Consider the following 18,162-nt stretch of genomic DNA (forward strand, 5'->3'; position numbering starts at 1 on the left):
CAGAGGGCATAAATAGAAATCCAACATTACTCTCTTCCTATCACCAAGTCCTCATTTTATTCCCTAAAAGTTAATTCATTTTTCTGACTGGCTGTGTGGTCTGGAACAAATTATCTTTGGTTTGATTTCTTCCTTGGTTAAATGGAAAAATAATAGTACCTGCCCTTCTAGGGTCACTATGGCTATAAAATGAATTAAAGCATTGTAAAACATTCTGAAAAGAACTGGCAACAAATATAAAAGAGAATATTTGATAAATTTAAATTGGTATTGTCTTTGCTTTATGTTCTTGAAGGTAATATATTATATATAATAAAAATATAACGTTTCATGGGGCTGGGAAGGTGGCTCAGTGGTAGAGCACTTGCCTTGCATGCCTGAGGCCCTGGGTTCGATTCCTCAGCACCACATAAGCAAAAAGAAAAAAAAAGCTGGATGTGGCGCTGTGGCTCAAGTGGTAGAGTGCTAGTCTTGAGCTGAAGAGCTGAGGGACAGTGCCCAGGCCCAGAGTTCAGGCCCCACGACCAGACCCCCCAAAAAATTAAAAAAAAATAATAACGTTTCTTACATAGGGTTTTAGGAAATATATATGTCCTTAGAAACAGAAATGTGATCATACTATTATGTATCTAGCTGTTCTTCATGTAATACAATTTATTTATTTTTTTCTATTTTATGCTGGTCCTGGGCTTGAACTCAGGGAGGGGGCCCTATCCCTGAACTTTTCTTTTTTTTTGGGTCCGGTCATGGGGCCTGAACTCTGGGCCTGGGCGCTGTCCCTCAGCTCTTCAGCTCAAGGTTAGCGCTCTACCACTTGAGCCACAGTGCCACTTCCGGCTTTTTTTCTTTTTTGCTTATGTGGTGCTGAGGAATCAAACCCAGGGCCTCATGCATGCCAAAGCAAGTGCTCTACCACTGAGCCACCTTCCCAGCCCCTCCCTGAACTTTTTTATTCAAGGCTAGTGCTCTACCACTTAAGGCACAGCTCTACTTCCAGCTTTTTTTTTTTTTTTTTTTTTTTGGCAGTTAATTAGTGATAAGAGTTTCATAGACATTTCTGCCTGAGCTAGTTTAGAACTGCAGATCTCATCCTCCTGAATAGCTATGATTACAGGCATGAGCCACTGGCACCCAGCTATGTGCCACACTTTTTTTTTTGGGTCCGGTTGTGGGGCCTGAACTCTGGGCCAGGGTGCTGTCCCTCAGCCCTTCAGCTCAAGGCTAGCGCTCTACCACTTGAGCCACAGCGCCACTTCCGGCTTTCTTTTTGCTTATGTGGTGCTGAGGAATTGAACCCAGGGCCTCATGCATGCAAGGCAAGTGCTCTGCCACTGAGCCACCTTCCCAGCCCCTGTGCCACACTTTATTTACTCAATTTCCAAAGAACAACTGTTTGTTCCTATTTTGGCAAAGTTATAACAAAAATATTTATAAATATGTAATCTTGCATAATTTTGCAGGTATAGATTAAAAATATTTTTCTAGTTATAGATATTTTGTATTAAAATTAAACTTTTGATATTGCCAAATGATCCTCTAAAACTGTTTCTACATTTCCTCAAAAATGCTTTTTCCTGGGGCTGGGAAGGTGGATCAGTGGTAGAGTGCTTGCCTTGCATGCCTTGAGCTGAAGAGCGCCCAGGCCCAGAGTTCAGGCCCCACGACCGGACCCAAAAAAAAAACCAAAACAAAACAAAATGCTTTTTCCTATGTTTTCCAATAATAGGTTTTCAAGTTTTACCAATCTAGTAAGTAAAAACAGTGTCTCATTGTTTCATTTCTTTATCAGTAGAATTACGTTTCACATGGATATGTGCCTATCACTAGAGAAGTGTACATTTTAACGTCTATTTTTTTCAAGTCTTTCTTTTGCAAATTCTTTAAGTTCAAAAATATATTAATAGTGTAGGTGCTATAAACATCCAGAATGGAAACTAATTATTTCAATAATAATAATAATAAATGCAAATTCCAAAAGAACCCCACAACATATTGCAAATAGTACCTTCATCGTAGTAAAAAAGTTTCATGGTCAAACAAACATCATTAGGTAAAGGTCCCAGATTTTGCATTAGAATATAAATCTTGCGAATGAGGAGAATACTTGCTTTCTTGGTGTCAGCAGATGACATGTTAGATTCATTGTTTTGATTTTTACTAGAAAATAATCAGATATTAATTTTTTCATAAAACTGGTGCTACCAATATCATAACTTCACATTTTAACTATTTGAAATTCTTGCTTTTATTATATCAAAGTTATTGACAGTTATCATAAAGTCAATTTAAAGGTCGCTATTATAAAATGTATTATCACTATATCCAAATATTAATTTGGATAATACACATTTTATTTATTTTTAATTTCTGTGTTTGAAAGAGAGTCTCATTAACTTTGCCTGAGCTGGCTTTGAATTCAGTCTTCCTATATTTGCCTCCCAAGTAGCTGGATTGAAGGTATGAGCCACCGTGCTCAAAGTTAGTATTCTATTTCACTTGAGATACAATTCCACTTCCTGCTTTTTTGGTAGCTAATTGGAGATAAGAATCTCCTGGGCTTTCCTTCCTAAGCTGGCTTTGAACCATGATCCTCAGATCTCAACATCCTGAGTAGCTTGGATTATAGGCATGAACCATAATAATTAAATATATTATGTTTTAATGAGGTATTTAAAGAAAATAAATGATGGATTTTAATCATACTTCTAATCATGCAAATCCTTTCTCAAATAGTATATAATGAGTCACACAATCTTGTAATGCAGCTATTCAAGGTACTATTCTATTTGATATAGCCATATCTTGAATGTTAACTGGGGATTTGAGAAGGTTTAGAATTAATCCTGGGGCTGGGATAAGGCTTAAGTGGTAAAACACTTGTCTAGCAAGTAAGAGGCTCTGAGTTCAAGACCCAATATAATAAATCAGTGAATGAATGATGCTTTCCAGAATTAATCCTGAAGTTTAGCTAGTAAATGTTAATGAATAGGTGGTATTATTAACATAAAAATGATACTATAGAACAATACCTTGTAAAGTCCATGACTGGTCCACTTTTGGTGTACTTGAACTTAAATTGGTAGCATTCTGAAATTGTCTAAAATAGAAAACATTAGACTTAGGTAAATTTTGGTTATATAAAACAGCAATATGCTACTTGTATATAACTCTTAACATTTAGTCAATAGTTTGTTCTTACATGCTAATCCCTATTGGTCCACTAAGGTTTTCAATTCCTGAGAGTCAATTCTAATGGTCTGGGTTTTGGGGCCTCAGTCTTAGAGGTTTATCTATTCCATTATTATTATTATTATTGTTTACAGTTTATGAATAATAAGTGTTAGGAACTTTTTAGAAGGAAACAGTAAAGGGAGAAACAATATCTCGACAGAATAGTTAAGTGCTTTAGCTTGAATGTGTCACCAAAAGTTCATGTGTTGCAAATTTACTCCCCAGCATATCAGTGTTACAGTTTGGGATCTTTAAGAGGCAATTAGAGCTGGACATGATGGCACACCTTGTATTCCCAGCTACTGAATACTTTTTAATTCCTGATATGGTAAACATTCACCATATTATTATTATTAACAGTAGTGCATCAATAAGATTGTTCATTTATTGGTAGAAGAAAATGTACAACTATACTATTTTCTTTACAATTAATTTATTCATAACCTTTGCACAAATAACCTGTTTTGTCACTAAGGGCATACATTAAGAATTAATTGCAGCATGAATATCAAAGATTAAAAACAATCCTAGCCATTCCAAAGCTGGGAATAGTTTGCTTTCTTTGCATGTCCTGTTCATATAAGGATGGAGGAGGGGGTCTGCTGTGTTTTAAATCAATTTAATCTCCTTCTCCACAACTGAATAAAACATTACATATTAACACATGTATTATAATGATTAAGCAACCAGATGATGAGATAACCTTCCTAGATTCAAATCCTGGTTCTGTCTCTTCTATCATATAACCTTAGGTAAGAAACCTTGTATTGGCCTGGTGCCACCTGTGGCTCATGCTTCTAATCCTAGCTGCTCAGTAGGTTGAGATCTGAGAATTGCAGTTCAAAGCCACCCTTGGGCAGAAAAGTCCATGGAACTCAGAATAAGCTACTCAGAAAAAGCCGGAAGTAACACTGTGGCTCCAGTGGTAGAGAGCTAGCCTTAAGCACAAAGAGGCTCAGGGATGGTGCCGAGGCCTGGAGTTCAAGCCCCAGGACAATAAATAAATAAATAAATAAAACCTTGAATCATAGTGGCTCATGACTGTAATCCTAGCTACTCAGGAGTTATGAGAATCAAGGTTCAAAGCCAGCCCAGGCAGAAACTCTGTGAGGCTTCCTCCAATTAACTAACAAAAAGCAGGAAGTGGACTTGTGGCTCAAGTGGTAGAGCTCTATCTTTCTTTTTTTTTTTTTTTTTTCTTTTTGCTTATGTGGGTGCTGAGGAATCGAACCCAGGGCCTCAGGCATGCAAGGCAAGCGCTTCAAGTGGTAGAGCTCTAGCTTTGAGTGAAAAAGCTCAGAGACAGTGCCTAGGCCCTGAGTTCGAGATACAGAACTGGCACCAAAAAAAGAAAACTTGTATCTAGGTTTGTAAGGTGGAGATGCTAATGGTAATTATGTCATGAAGGTTATAATGAATAAATGAGAAAAAATGTTCAAAAAGCCCAAAGCCTAATATAATAAACACTTAAGAATCTTCTCCCCGTTTCTTGTCTTCTAGTTTTCCATTTAATTTCTTGTTCTCTTTTCTTTCCCTTGATTGTCAGATGAACATGTGGGTGTGATTGAACTGTAGCATCTATTCCCAAGTGATTTAGGTTATTTCTAAAGGTTTATAAGCTTTGTAGGATAGGACCAGTCACATCATCTCCTGTAGTAAGCGTGTTTTTTTTTTTTTTTTTGGGGGGGGTCCGGTCATGGGGCCTGAACTCTGGGCCTGGGTGCTGTCCCTCAGCTCTTCAGCTCAAGGCTAGCGCTCTACCACTTGAGCCACAGCACCACTTCCGGCTTTTTTCTTTCTGCTTATGTGGTGCTGAGGAATCAAACCCAGGGCCTCAGGCATGCAAGACAAGTGCTCTACCACTGAGCCACCTTCCCAGCCCCGCATGTTTCTTTTTAAATATAACAATACAAGCTTAGAAGCATTATATAAGATTTAAACATAAACATATACAAGACTTAAACATAAACATATATATTAAATATTAAAATAATATATATTTAGATATTGGAAGCATAATGTTTATTTACCCAAGCACGCTTACCTGAGGGTCTTCTGGATTGGTGTATACCTATTAAAATAATTTAAATTGAGTTTAAGTATTCAAAAAGAAATAAATTGTGTATTTAAAATGTTAAGTGAACACAGCAAAGCAAAACAAAAAATAAAATTACTACCCAATATTAATGTTTTTCCCATTGAATAGACTAGTGGTTTGAAAAGGTGATAATCAACTGATAGTTTCAATGTCATTTAATGAAGAAAGGGAAAACTAAAATACAACATTAAGATACTTACAGCTAGAATGACCATCCTTAGCTGAAAAACAACAAAGAACAAACATCTTACTTGTATAAAATAGATTTCACCAGGTGCTGGTGGCTCATACCTGTAATTCTAGCTACTCAGGAGGCTGAGATCTGAGGATCGTGGTTCAAAGCCAGCCCGGGCTGGTGCATCTATAAGACTCTTATCTCCAGTTAACCCACCAGAAACCCAAAATGGTGCTGTGGCTCAAGTGATAGAGTGCTTGCCTTGAGCTGAAGAGCTGAGGGACTGTGCCCAGGCCCAGAGTTCAAGCCCCATGACCAACAACAACCAAAAGTTTTCATAGTAAAGCATAAAACTTATTTTGTAGCCTGGCCAGTGGCTCATACCTGTCACCCTAGCTACTCAGGAGGCGAGGTCTGAGGATTGTGGTTCAAAGCCAGCCTGGGAAGGAAACTCCATGAGACATTTTTTTTTTTTGGGGGGGGGGTCCCGTTGTGGGTCCTGAACTCTGGACCTGGGTGCTGTCACTCAGCTCTTCAGCTCAAGGCTAGTGCTCTACCACTTGGGCCACAGCGCCACTTCTGGCTTTTTTCTTTTTGCTTATGTGGTGCTGAGGAATTGAACCCAGGGCCTCATGCATGCAAGGCAAGCACTCTACCACTGAGCCACCTTCCCAGCCCCTCCATGAGACTCTTATCTCCAATTAACCACAAGAAAACTGGAAGTGGCACTGTGGGTCACGTGGTAGAGCACTCTCCTACAGCCAAAGAGCTCAGGCCCCAGAATTCAAGCCCCTTAACTGGCAAAACAATCCCCACAAAACACAAAACAAATAACAACAAAAAAAACCTTATTTTGTACTATTTCTTGGACTAGGTGTGTAGCTCACTAGTAGAGTACATGCTGAGCATGTACCTGGATTCCATCACCAGCATCAAAAATAAATAAGTGGGGGCTGGGAATGTGGCTTAGTGGTAGAGTACATGTAGTCCTGGGTTCAATTCCTTGAGCAAAAGAAGTTCAAAGACAGTGGCCAGGTCCTGAATTCAAAACCACAGGACTGGGAAATAAATAAATAAATAAATAAAAAGTGTTCTTTCTCAACATTTTTTCATGCATTTTTACTGTTATTATAAAAGTGATTTACAGAGGGGTTACAGTTACATAAGTCAGATAAAGAGTACATTTCTTTCTTTCTTTCTTTTTTGTTGATCTTGGGGCTTGAGCTCTGGGCTTGGATGCTGTCCTTGCACTTTTCAGCTCAATGTGAGTGCTCTACCGCTTGAGTCACAGCGCCACTTCCGGTTTTCTAGTGGTTATTGGAGATAAGAGTCTCACTGACTTTCTTGCTCGGGCTGGCTTTGAACCGTGATCCTCAGATCTCAGCCTCCTAAGTAGCTAGGATTACAGACATGAGCCACCAGCTCCCAGCTGAGAGTACATTTCTTTTTGAATCATGTCACCCCTTCTTTTGCTCTTTCCTGTTTTTTCTCTCCTGTCCCCTCCCACAAGTTGAATAGTTCATTTTCAAAATAGTGTCTAATGAATACCACTGCTGCATCTATTAACTCTTTTTTTTTTTTTTTTTGTCAGTCATGGGGCTTGAACTCTGGGCCTGGGCACTGTCTCTCAGATCTTCAGCTCAAGGCAGTGTTCTACCACTTGAGCTACAGCGCCACTTCTGGTTTTCTGGTGATTAATTGGAGATAAGAGTCTCACAGACTTTCCTGCCCAGGCTGGCTTTGAACCTCGATCTCAGACTCCTTAGTAGCTAGGATTACAGGCGTGAGCCACCGGTACCTGGCTCTGTTCACTCTTTATCCCACCATTTTCAACACTTTTTTTTTTTTTTTTGGGTCTGGTCATGGGGCCTGAACTCTGGGCCTGGGTGCTGTCCCTCAGCTCTTCAGCTCAAGACTAGCGCTCTACCACTTGAGCCACAGCGTAACTTCCGGCTTTTTTTCTTTTTTTCTTATGTGGTCCTGGGGAATCGAACCCAGGGCCTCATGCATGCAAGGCAAGCGCTCTACCACTGAGCCACCTTCCCAGCCCTCAACACTTATTTTTTTATTCCTGGTTCTGGGGCTTGAACTCAGGACTTGGAATTTTCTTAGTTTGCCTGGCTGGTGTTTTACTAGTTGAGCCATGCCTCTAGTTCTGCTTTTTTTTTTAAATTTATTTTTAGATAGAGTCTCTTGGACTTTTCTGCACAGGCTAGCTTCATATAGTGATTCTCCAGATCTTAGACTCCTTTTTTTTTGTCGGTCGTGGGGCTTGAACTCTGGGCCTGGGTGCTGTCCCTGCGCTCTTCAGCTCAAGGTGAGTGTGCTACCACTTGAACCACAGCACCACTTCTGGTTTTTCTAGTGGTTTATTGGAGATGAGTCTCAGGGACTTTCCTGCCCTTGCTGTCTTTGTACTGTGATCCTCAGGTCTCAGCCCCGAGTAGCTAGGCTTACGAGTGTGAGCCACCAGTGCCCGGCTTAGACTCTTGAGTAGTTAGGATTATAGGAGTTAAGCCTGGGCATCTGGCTTCAAGACTTATTATTATTATTATTTTGGTCAGTCATGGGGCTTGAATTCAGAGCCTGAGCACTGTAGCTGAGTTCAGTGGTTAACTGGAGAGAAGAGTCTCACAGACTTTCCTGTCCAGGGCTGACTTTGAATCATGATCCTTAGATCTCAGCCTCCTGACAAGCTAGGATTACAGGTGTGAGCCACCAGCATTCTGCAACATTTATTTTATTTCATTAAATTTTTTATCCTATATTGTATTGCATAAGGGTGGTTTCATTGTAACATTTCCATGTATGTGCAAATGTAGTCCAATGGAATCTCACCTCCGTATTGGCTCTCCCATCCTCCCTTTCCTCATCTCAACATCTATTTTATTTTTTAATACCATACCAGTGGTTTTACTCAGGGTCTGGGTGCTGTCCTTGAGCTTTTTTGCTTAACATTCTATCACTTGAATCATAGCTCCACTCCTCCTGGCTTTTTGGTGGTTAATTGGATAAGACTTTTCCTGTCAAGCTGGCTTGGAATAATGATCCTCAGATCTCAGCCTCTTTAGTAGCTAGGATTACACATGTGAGCCACCAGAACTCAGATTCAGCATTAATTAATTTATTTTGGTGGTGGTGCTACTAGAGTTTGAGCTTAGAACCTTGCTAGACGAGCACTCTACTACTTGAGACATACTCACAGCTCAACATCTCTTCTTTTTTGGGGATCAGTTGTGGGGCTTGAACTCAGTGCCTGGACACTGTTCCTGGGCAATTCTGCTCAGTTTAGCATGCTACCACTTTGAGTCACAGCTCTACTTCCCATTTTCTGGTGGTTTACTGGAGATAAGAGTCTCATAGACTTTTCTGCCTGGGCTGGCTTTGAACCGTGATCCTCAGATCTGAGTTTCCTCAGGTGTGAATCACCAGAGCCTGACTCAACATCTATTCTTTTTTTTTTTTCAACATTTATTCTTAATGATTATTGTAGGAGACTTTATATCATGCCTCTAAGGGTATATTTTATATATGTTTCCTATTCTCCAAATACCTATTTCTACTTAGCTTATTGGTGGGTGAAATTTATGTTAGTATTTTATTTCACTGATTTAAATGAACGGTTGTGAAATAACTAACATGAGTATGGATTTGAAAAGAAAAAATTAGAAAGCTCAAGGACTTATTAGTAAAGGAAAGAGACTGTGGAGGTTATTGGAACAGAAAATTGTTCACTTAAATGATTTGCCAAAAATCTAGTCATCTTTGATTCTGATACTTTCCTTCTACTTCACAAGCAATCCATCAACAAATCCAGTAAGATCTAGTGTCAAACATGTCTTGAATCTCCTCCTTTGTCATCATCATGTCTAAGCTAGCACCATTTCTTTATTATTTTTTTTTTTTTGTTCCGGTCGTGGGCCTGAACTCTGGGCCTGGGCGCTGTCCCTCAGCTCTTCAGCTAAGGCTAGTGCTCTACCACTTGGGCCACAGCGCCACTTCCATCTTTTTTCTTTTTGCTTATGTGGTGTCGAGGAATCGAACCCAGGGCCTCATGCATGCAAGGTAAGCACTCCACCACTGAGCCACCTTCCCAGCCCACTGGCACCATTTCTTACCAATTCTATAGTAATTGCCTGAGTAATTGCCTCTTACTCCCAATCTTACTCTCTTTCTATACTATAAAGAGAAGAGGGATTAAATTTTTTAAATGCTGTTATAGTTCTACTTAAAAGTTTCAAAGGGCTTCTTTTGCATCTGAAATAAAATCTAAACTTATTACCTACATAGAAATGAATGTTCTATCCCTATCTTCCCAGGTTCATTTCAGGCCATTTTCCTCCATGACACAATTGCTCTCCAATCATAAAAAAATATTGGCCTTCTTTTCTGTTCCTATAACTCTCCAAAGTCCTCTGTAACTCTCTGCTACTCTGTGGAGGATATTATTTTCCAAAATGAATGCCTTCTCCTTTCAAGTCTCAGCCTAAATGTTACCAACTCAGAGAAGATTTTCTCTGACCATCCTAGCTAAAGTTATTCTACATCTACATGTATAGCATCCTTTTCTCTTTTTAAAATTTGTTATTGTTGGGGCTGGGAATATGGCTTAGTGGTAGAGTGCTTGCCTAGTATGTATGAAGGCCTGGGTTCACTCCTCGGTACCACATAAACAGAAAAAGCTGGAAGTGACACTTTGGCTCAAGCAGTAGAGGGCTAGCCTTGAGTAAAAGAAGCTCAGGGACAGTGCCCAGGGCCCTGAGTTCAAGCCCCAGGAATGGCAAAAAATAAACGTTAGGAAGAAAATTTTAAAAATAAAATGTTATTGTTATGTTTCTAACATATTTATAAGGTACCATGTGATTTGTTGCTTTGTATGTTCCTCTCCCATGGTATAACCCCTGTTTTCACTGTATTTGATGTTGGTATAATTTGGGGAGGGGAAGGGAAAAAAACAAAATGTTTAAATAGGGATACAGGTGGGCACATTGCAACAATGAGATGTAGAAGACACTATGTTGAAAAATGAACTTTAAAATTTAGGCGGGGGGGGCAGTGGGGAGAGTTTAGGTGTGGAGGTGGGAGGGAAGGGATGGTAGGGGAAAAACAAAGGAGAAGGCAACATTACCTTGCTCATGTAATTGTAACCCCTCAGTACAGTATTTTCATAATAAAAAAACTTATTACAAAAATGTTATTATTATTATAAAAGTGACATAGAGAGGTTACAGTTACGTAAGTCAGGTAAAGAGTTCAGTTCTGCCAGGCACCAGGGTGGCTCTCGCCTGTAATCCTAGCTACTCAGGAGGCTGTGATCTGATGAACACAGTTCAAAGCCAGCCTAGAAGGTGGCTCAGTGGTAGAGCGCTTGCCTTGCATGCCTGAGGCCCTGGGTTCAATTCCTCAGCGCCACATAAGCAAAAAGAAAAAAAGCCGGAAGTGGCACTATGGCTCAAGTTGTAGAGCGCTAGCCTTGAGCTGAAGAGCTGAGGGACAGCGCCCAGGCCCAGAGTTCAGGTCCCATGACCGGACCCAAAAAAAATAAAATAAAAACAAAGCCAGCCTAGGCAGGAAAGTCCGTGAGATACTTATTTCCAACAAACCACCAGAAAACAGGAAATGGCACTTGTGGCTCAAGTAGTAGAGCACTCGCCTTGAGCTGAAGACCTGAGCGACAGCACCCAGGCCCAGAGTTCAGGCCCCATGATTGACCAAAAAAAAAAAAAAGAGTTCAGTTCTTTTTGTACAATGTCACCCCTTCCTTCACTCTCTCCCAGTTTATAACATCCTTCTCATAAGTATTTTAAAGGCATTTAACACTATTGGATTAGTTGTTTGCTTTTTTGACTGACATTAGAACTCTCTTTCAAGAACACAACGCTTACTCCTGTTCCTACCCAAAATGTGTTCATCACAAAACAGGCACTCAATATGCCTTAATGAAGGTTAGGTGCCATGAATAAAAATTCATCTTCACAATTTCAATTTTGCAGGAACTGATTTTTTTTCAACAGGGTCTTGCTATGTAGCCTAAATCTTGCTAACTAACCCAGGGTACCTCTGAACTTATGATCCTCCTGACTCAGCCTCTCAAGTGGCAGTATTACAGTCATGAACAACTACATCCAGTCTAAATGTCATACATATATTATAAAATATTATGCTGAGTAGCCAGGTGCCAGTGGCTCACACCTGTAATCCTAGCTACTCAGGAGGCTGAGTCAGGAGGATCTTTGTTCAAAGCCAGCTCGGGAAGGAAAGTCCAGGAGACTCTCATCTCTAATTAACCATCAGAAAACCAGAAGTGGTGCTTTGGCTCAAGTGGTAGAGTGCTAGCCTTGAGCTGAAGAGCTCAGGGACAGTGCCTAGGCCCATAGTTCTATTCCCACGACTGATCCAAAAGAAAAGTTCCGTTAAGTGTGCAAGAAGTTTGATAGTCTATTGAAAAATTTTTTTTCCTTTCTTGGTAGTACTGAGAAACTTGTTCTTGTTCTTGAGCTAGGTAGGCATTGTACCATTTGAGCCACATCTCCAGTCCCTATTTGAATTATTTTCCCTGGGAACCATTACACCTACACCTACACATATTGCTTTCTCCTGAGCCTGGGATAACACAGGCACATGCTATACTGTGCCCAGCCATTGATTGAGATGGAGTCTCTCAAACCTCTTTTTTGCCTGGGTTGACCTAAAAAATGTAATCACCAGATTCCTGTCTCTTAAGTAGCTAGGATTATAGACTCGAGCCTCTGTGCTCTGCTTACTGTAAAAACTTAAACTAAAACAAAGCCAGACTTTGTGACAATTTAACATATATATATACATATATATATATATATATATATCCTGTATATATACATATATATGAAAATTATTTCTTTTACTACCTTGGAAATGGAATGGAGGTCCTTACACACTTAAAAGACAAAAATCTCTGCCACTGAGCTACATTCCCCAATCAAAGGAAATTAACTAATTGATTTATTTATCTTCTTGTAATATTCAGTTTTCAGATTTAAATTCAATTGAATTTAAGCCTACCTAAGCCACTCTGTCAACCTACTTTTTTTTTTTTTTTGCATTGGTTATTTTATAAAGAGAGTCTCTCTTTGCATCTGGACGCTGGCCTTGACTCTGATTCTATTTATGCTTTCATGGGTTGGATTAACAGGCACTGTCTACTGGATCCTGTCATTGGTTAAGATGTAATCTCCCTCTGGTAGTTTTTTTGGTGGACGGGGGCAGTTAGTTAAGATTTACAGGCTTCAGCCAACATGCCTGGCTAGAAATTTATTTTCAGCCCTAATCAAGAAATAATTCATTAAATTATTAGAATAATATTAAAGAAGAGATACAAAGCTGGGCACCAGTGGCTCATGCTTACAATCCTAGCTACTCAAAGTGGCTGAGATCTGAGGATCATGGTTCACAGCCAGCCTGGCAGTAAAGTCTGTGAGTGAGAATCTTTTTTGGGGGGGCTTGGGTGCTGTCCCTGTGCTCTTCAGCTCAAGAGGGGCACTCTATTGCTTGAGCCACAGCGCCACTTCCGGTTTTCTGGTGGTGGTTAATTGGAAATGAGAGTCTCACGGACTTTCCTGCCCAGGCTGGCTTAGAACCATGATTCTCAGATCTCAGCCTCCTGAGTAGCTAGGATTACAGGCATGAGCCATCGGCACCCAGCTTGTCTCAGTTAGTTTAATGTTTTACTATTTCTGGATTCATGTTAGAGTTGTCAAATACAACATATAGAAGAAAATGTGGTATATATACACAATGGAATTCTATGCCTCCATCAGAAAGAATGACATTGCCCCATTTGTTAGGAAATGGAAAGACTTGGAAAAAATTATATTAAGTGAAGTAAGCCAAGCCCAAAGAAACACAGGTCCCATGGTTTCCCTTATTTGCAATATCTAGTATACGTATGAGTCAAGCGGAAAAGGTCAGATAATGTGATGTTAGGAAAATGAACCCTTAGATATGTATTTTAATGATTTTTTCTTTCATGCATTTGTTTCTAATGCATTTATAAGATTATTTCTTTGTTGCTTTGTATGTCCCTCCCCCACAGTATAACCCCTGCTTCCACTATATTTGATGTCGGTATAACTTGTGGAGGAGATGGGGAAAAACAAGTCGTTTAAGGATACAGGTGGACCTGTTGCAACAATGAGAAGTACAAATTGTCATGTCGAAAACGAGCTTTACAACGTTGGTAACGTTGGTGTGGGGGGGGGTGGAGGGGGTGGGGGGGAGGCTGGGAAGGGATGTGAAGGGTAAACAAAGGAGGAGGCTGCAATGCTTGATAAGAAATGTATGCATTATCCTGTCCATGTAATTGTAACCCCTCTGTACAGTATGTTCACAAAAAATAAAATAAAATGAAAAAAAGAACAAAAGTAGAAAAAGGATACTAAGACTTACATATTTTTTTTGTAAAGCATCATAGCACCCTAGCATCCTAAAAACAAACAAAACAAAGATGCATTTTAGATTGAATGCAATTTCCAAAAACTACTTTTCATAAATTTCTGTTACCTCACTATTAAATAATACAAAAACTTAACATTAGAAGTATCCTTATTTTTAGCTTTAAATAAAGCAAAATTCAATATATGAAATAATTTTGCAAAAAAAAAAATGATACTGGATGGAAGGTATTTGTGAGGACAAGAAGGAAAATAAAGCTGTTTACCTGGGGCATAAAATAAAGAATAATTTTAATGTATAAATTAAAACACCTGACAAAAGGGTACTATCACTAAAGGGTCAATCACCAAAATTTGGTTACATATGAATAAGTATTTAATGTACAAAAATAATTTAGAAAAAATGCTAATTTTCTACCCATATGTATTCTTTTACTTACCATCTCACTAACTGTGTAGAACCTGGACAATTTTTATCTTCTCTCAGAATTTTGACACAAAGATCTAAACACAAAAATTATGAAATAAATATGTTACTGTTAAGTAACAGTAAAAAATAGATTTTTTTAATAGTTTGTTTTTTAATTATTTATTTTTTGTTATGGGGCTTAAACACAGGGCCTGGTTGCTGTCCCTGAGCTCTTTTGCTCAAAGCTAGTGCTCTACCACTTTGAAACACAGTACCACTTATGATTTTCTGTTGGTTAACTGGAGATAAAGAGTCTCACAGACTTTCTTGCTCAGGCTGGCTTTGGATTGTTATTCTCAAATCTCAGCCTCCTGACTAGCTAATATTACAAGTGTGCATCACTAGTGCCTGGCTAAAGTTTATTTTCTTTTTGTTTATGTGGTGCTGAGGAATTGAACCCAGGGCCTCATGCATGCAAGGCAAGCGCTCTACCACTGAGCCACCTTCCCAGCCCCTAAAGTTTATTTTCTTTAGTTATGGTATATAATTAAAGGCAATGAACTTCCAAATGATTGGTATTAACATAAAAGAAGAAAAGTTACATAAAAGTACTCTTTTATCTTTATTATAAAATGTCATTATAATGATGGAAATTTAAATTGATGGGTAGAAAAAAATTTGTTTAATGTGATAATGGAAGTGAACTCAAGGCTTCACATTTGTTTTAATCCTTGAGAGACCCACCTAGTCTTTTAACTTTTGCTTTGTTTTTTCTTTTTTCTTTTTTTTGGGGGGATCCAGTCATGGGGCCGCAACTCTGGGCTTGGGCGCTGTCCCTCAGCTTTTCATCTCAAGGCTAGCACTCTACCACTTGAGCCACAGCGCCACTTCCCACTTTTTTCTTTTTGCTTATGTGGTGTTGAGGAATCGAACCCAGGGCCTCAGACATGCAAGGCAAGCGCTCTACCACTGAGCCACCTTCCCAGCCCATGCATTCTATAATTTTTTTTTTTTTTTTTTTTTTTGGGTCCGGTCATGGGGCCTGAACTCTGGGCTTGGGCACTGTCCCTCAGCTCTTCAGCTCAAAGCTAGTGCTCTACCACTTGAGCCACAGCGCCACTTCCGGCTTTTTTTTTTTTGCTTATGTGGTGCTGAGGAATCGAACCCAGGGCCTCAGGCATGCAAGGCAAGCGCTTTAACCACTGAGCCACCTTCCCAGCCCGCATTCTATAATTTTTAAGAGTGTCAGGAATGGATGTAATGGGATCATAGACTAAGGCCACCCTTTCCCAGGGCAAAAGTATGGTGACGCTATCTGAAAAAACAAACCAAGGGGCTGGGAAGGTGGCTCAGTGGTAGAGTGCTTGCCTTGCATGCATGAGGCCCTGGGTTCGATTCCTCAGCACCACATAAGCAAAAAGAAAAAAAAGCTGGAAATGGTGCTGTGGCTCAAGTGGTAGAGTGCTAGCCTTGAGCTGAAGAGCTGAGGGACAGCACCCAGGCCCAGAGTTCAGGCCCCACAACTGGACCCAAAAAAAAAATTATAGAATACAGAAAATTAGATATTTTAGAACCTTAAGAGTGTTTTCGGGGCTGGGAAGGTGGCTCAGTGGTAGAGAGCTTGCCTTGCATGCCTGAGGTCCTGAGTTCAATTTCTCAGCACCACATAAGCAAAAAGAAAAAAAGCTGGAAATGGTGCTGTGGCTCAAGTGGTAGAGTGCTAGCCTTGAGCTGAAGAGCTGAGGGACAGCACCCAGGCCCAGAGTTCAGGCCCCACAACTGGACCCCCCCAAAAAATTATAGAATACAGAAAATTAGATATTTTAGAACCTTAAGAGTGTTTTCGGGGCTGGGAAGGTGGCTCAGTGGTAGAGTGCTTGCCTTGCATGCCTGAGGTCCTGAGTTCAATTTCTCAGCACCACATAAGCAAAAAGAAAAAAGCCGGAAGTGGCACTGTGTCTCAAGTGGTAGAGCGCTAGCCTTGAGCTGAATTGCTGAGGGATAGCACCCAGGCCCAGAGTTCAAGTCCCATGACCGGCCGGACCCAAAAAAAATTTTTTTTTAAAAAGTGTTTTCTATGGTCCTTTATCCAACTGAAATACTGTAAAGACCAAGAAGTTAATAGGTATCAAAGACAAAGAATTCTGTAAAAAAGTAAAATTAACAGAATGAAAAGGTCTTGAGAGCATCTCTCATTATTGGAAAAATAGGAGCCAAGCACAACTGACTCACATCTGTAATTCTAACTACTCAAGAAGCTGACATCTGGAGGATTGTGATGGCTTAAAACTCAGAAAAAGTTCACTAAACTCCATCTCTAAAGTGACTAACAGTCAAGGGCCAATGGTTTATGCCTATAATTGTAGCTACTCAGGAGGGTGATATCTGCAGATCCTGGTTCAGGGATTTCCAGATCAGACAGTAAAGTCCATGAGACTCTTATTTTCTCTGTCTCTGTCTCTCTGTGGTGTGTGTGTGTGTGTGTGTGTGTGTGTGTGTGTGTGTGTGTGTGTGTGTGTGTGTGTGTGTGTGTGTGTGTGTGTGTGTGTGTGTGTGTGTGTGTGTGTGTGTGTGTGTGTGTGTGTGTGTGTGTGTGTGTGTGTGTGTGTGTGTGTGTGTGTGTGTGTGTGTGTGTGTGTCCTGGGGCTTGCACTTAGGACCTCAGCTCTAGCCCTGAGCTGTTAAGCGCAGGCTAGCACTCATCACTTAGGCAACTTCCAGCTTTTTTTTGGGGGGGGGGGGTAGAGGGGGGGTGGTTAATTGGAGGGCTGGCTTCAAATGGTGATTCTTACATCTCATCCTCCTGAATTGTTAGGATTACAGTGAGCTACTAGCACCGAGGCCAGTGAGATTCTTATGTCCAATATCCACCAAAAAGCCAGAAGTGGAGCTGTGGCTCAAGTGGTATAATGCCAGCATAGCAAGCCCAATATTTTGAGTTCAAATGCCAGTACCCTACACATACATACACATAAAAAGAAAATAGGCATAATATCTACTTTACAGGATTATGAGTTTAAAAGGCAGTATATATACCATAGTGCTTTATAGATCTTGGCATAGTTGGTCTACAGTAATATGTACATAGTATATGTTGGGAAGTAACCTTATCATTGCATAAATGTGCTATTTTTTCACCTCTTTAAAATGGCACAAGAACATAAACTACCACTTTACAAAGTTACAAATAACAATGTTTTCATCTATTTAATTCATTGTAAATGTAATGTCAAGTGAGTTATACTTAAGAAACAAGGCAATTTTTTAGGCTTAAGTGCTTTCAATGTTACTGAAAATACTTGAATATGAATGTTACATTATACATAACAGCCAAAAAAGGGGAAAACACTCAAATGTTCACCAACTGATGAGTGAGTGATAGCAATACAATGGAACATTATCTAGCAATGAAAAAAGATAAAGTACTAATCAATGCTACATGCAGGAACATCAAAACAAAAATAAAAAGGATGCTAAAATAAGCTAGTTACTGGGTCACAAGTTCAACAAGAAATGTACTCACTACCTTATGTATGTAACTGTAATCCCTTTGTATATTACCTTGACAATAAAATTAAATTTAAAAAAGAAGCTAGTCACTAAAGCTACATATTATAATTCCTTTTATATGAAATGTCAAGAATAAGTAAATCCCATAGAAACAATGTAGATTGGTGGTTGCCTAGTGCTGGGAAGCTTGATGGGGTGGTAGAGGGCAGTGGATAGAACTTAACATGTGCCGGGCTCTGGTGGCTCACACTTTTAATCCTAGCTACTCAGGAGGCTGAGATCTGAGGATAACGGTTCAAAGCCAGCCCAA

At 39.8% G+C, this 18,162-nt stretch overlaps 1 protein-coding gene across 5 annotated transcripts in view; it reads right to left on the reverse strand.

Moving 5' to 3' along the window:
• LOC138827483 (HORMA domain-containing protein 1-like) overlaps positions 1-18,162 on the reverse strand; it is a 34,452-nt gene that overhangs the window by 13,313 nt on the left and 2,977 nt on the right. For 4 of the 5 annotated variants that reach the window (XM_070023024.1, XM_070023022.1, XM_070023023.1 and 1 more), the window contains 6 exons: positions 14,374-14,437; positions 13,929-13,965; positions 5,530-5,550; positions 5,276-5,302; positions 3,030-3,097; positions 2,006-2,157 (listed from right to left, as the gene is read on the reverse strand). In XM_070023024.1, the coding sequence (XP_069879125.1) occupies positions 2,006-2,157; positions 3,030-3,097; positions 5,276-5,302; positions 5,530-5,550; positions 13,929-13,965; positions 14,374-14,437 (369 nt within the window). The remainder of the gene's footprint in view (positions 1-2,005; positions 2,158-3,029; positions 3,098-5,275; positions 5,303-5,529; positions 5,551-13,928; positions 13,966-14,373; positions 14,438-18,162) is intronic. The other variant, XM_070023025.1, reaches the window with a different exon arrangement.

This window comes from Dipodomys merriami, unplaced genomic scaffold (assembly GCF_024711535.1).
Source record: "Dipodomys merriami isolate MVZ:Mamm:240054 unplaced genomic scaffold, mDipMer1.0.p SCAF_156, whole genome shotgun sequence".
Classification (NCBI taxonomy): Eukaryota; Metazoa; Chordata; class Mammalia; order Rodentia; family Heteromyidae; genus Dipodomys; species Dipodomys merriami.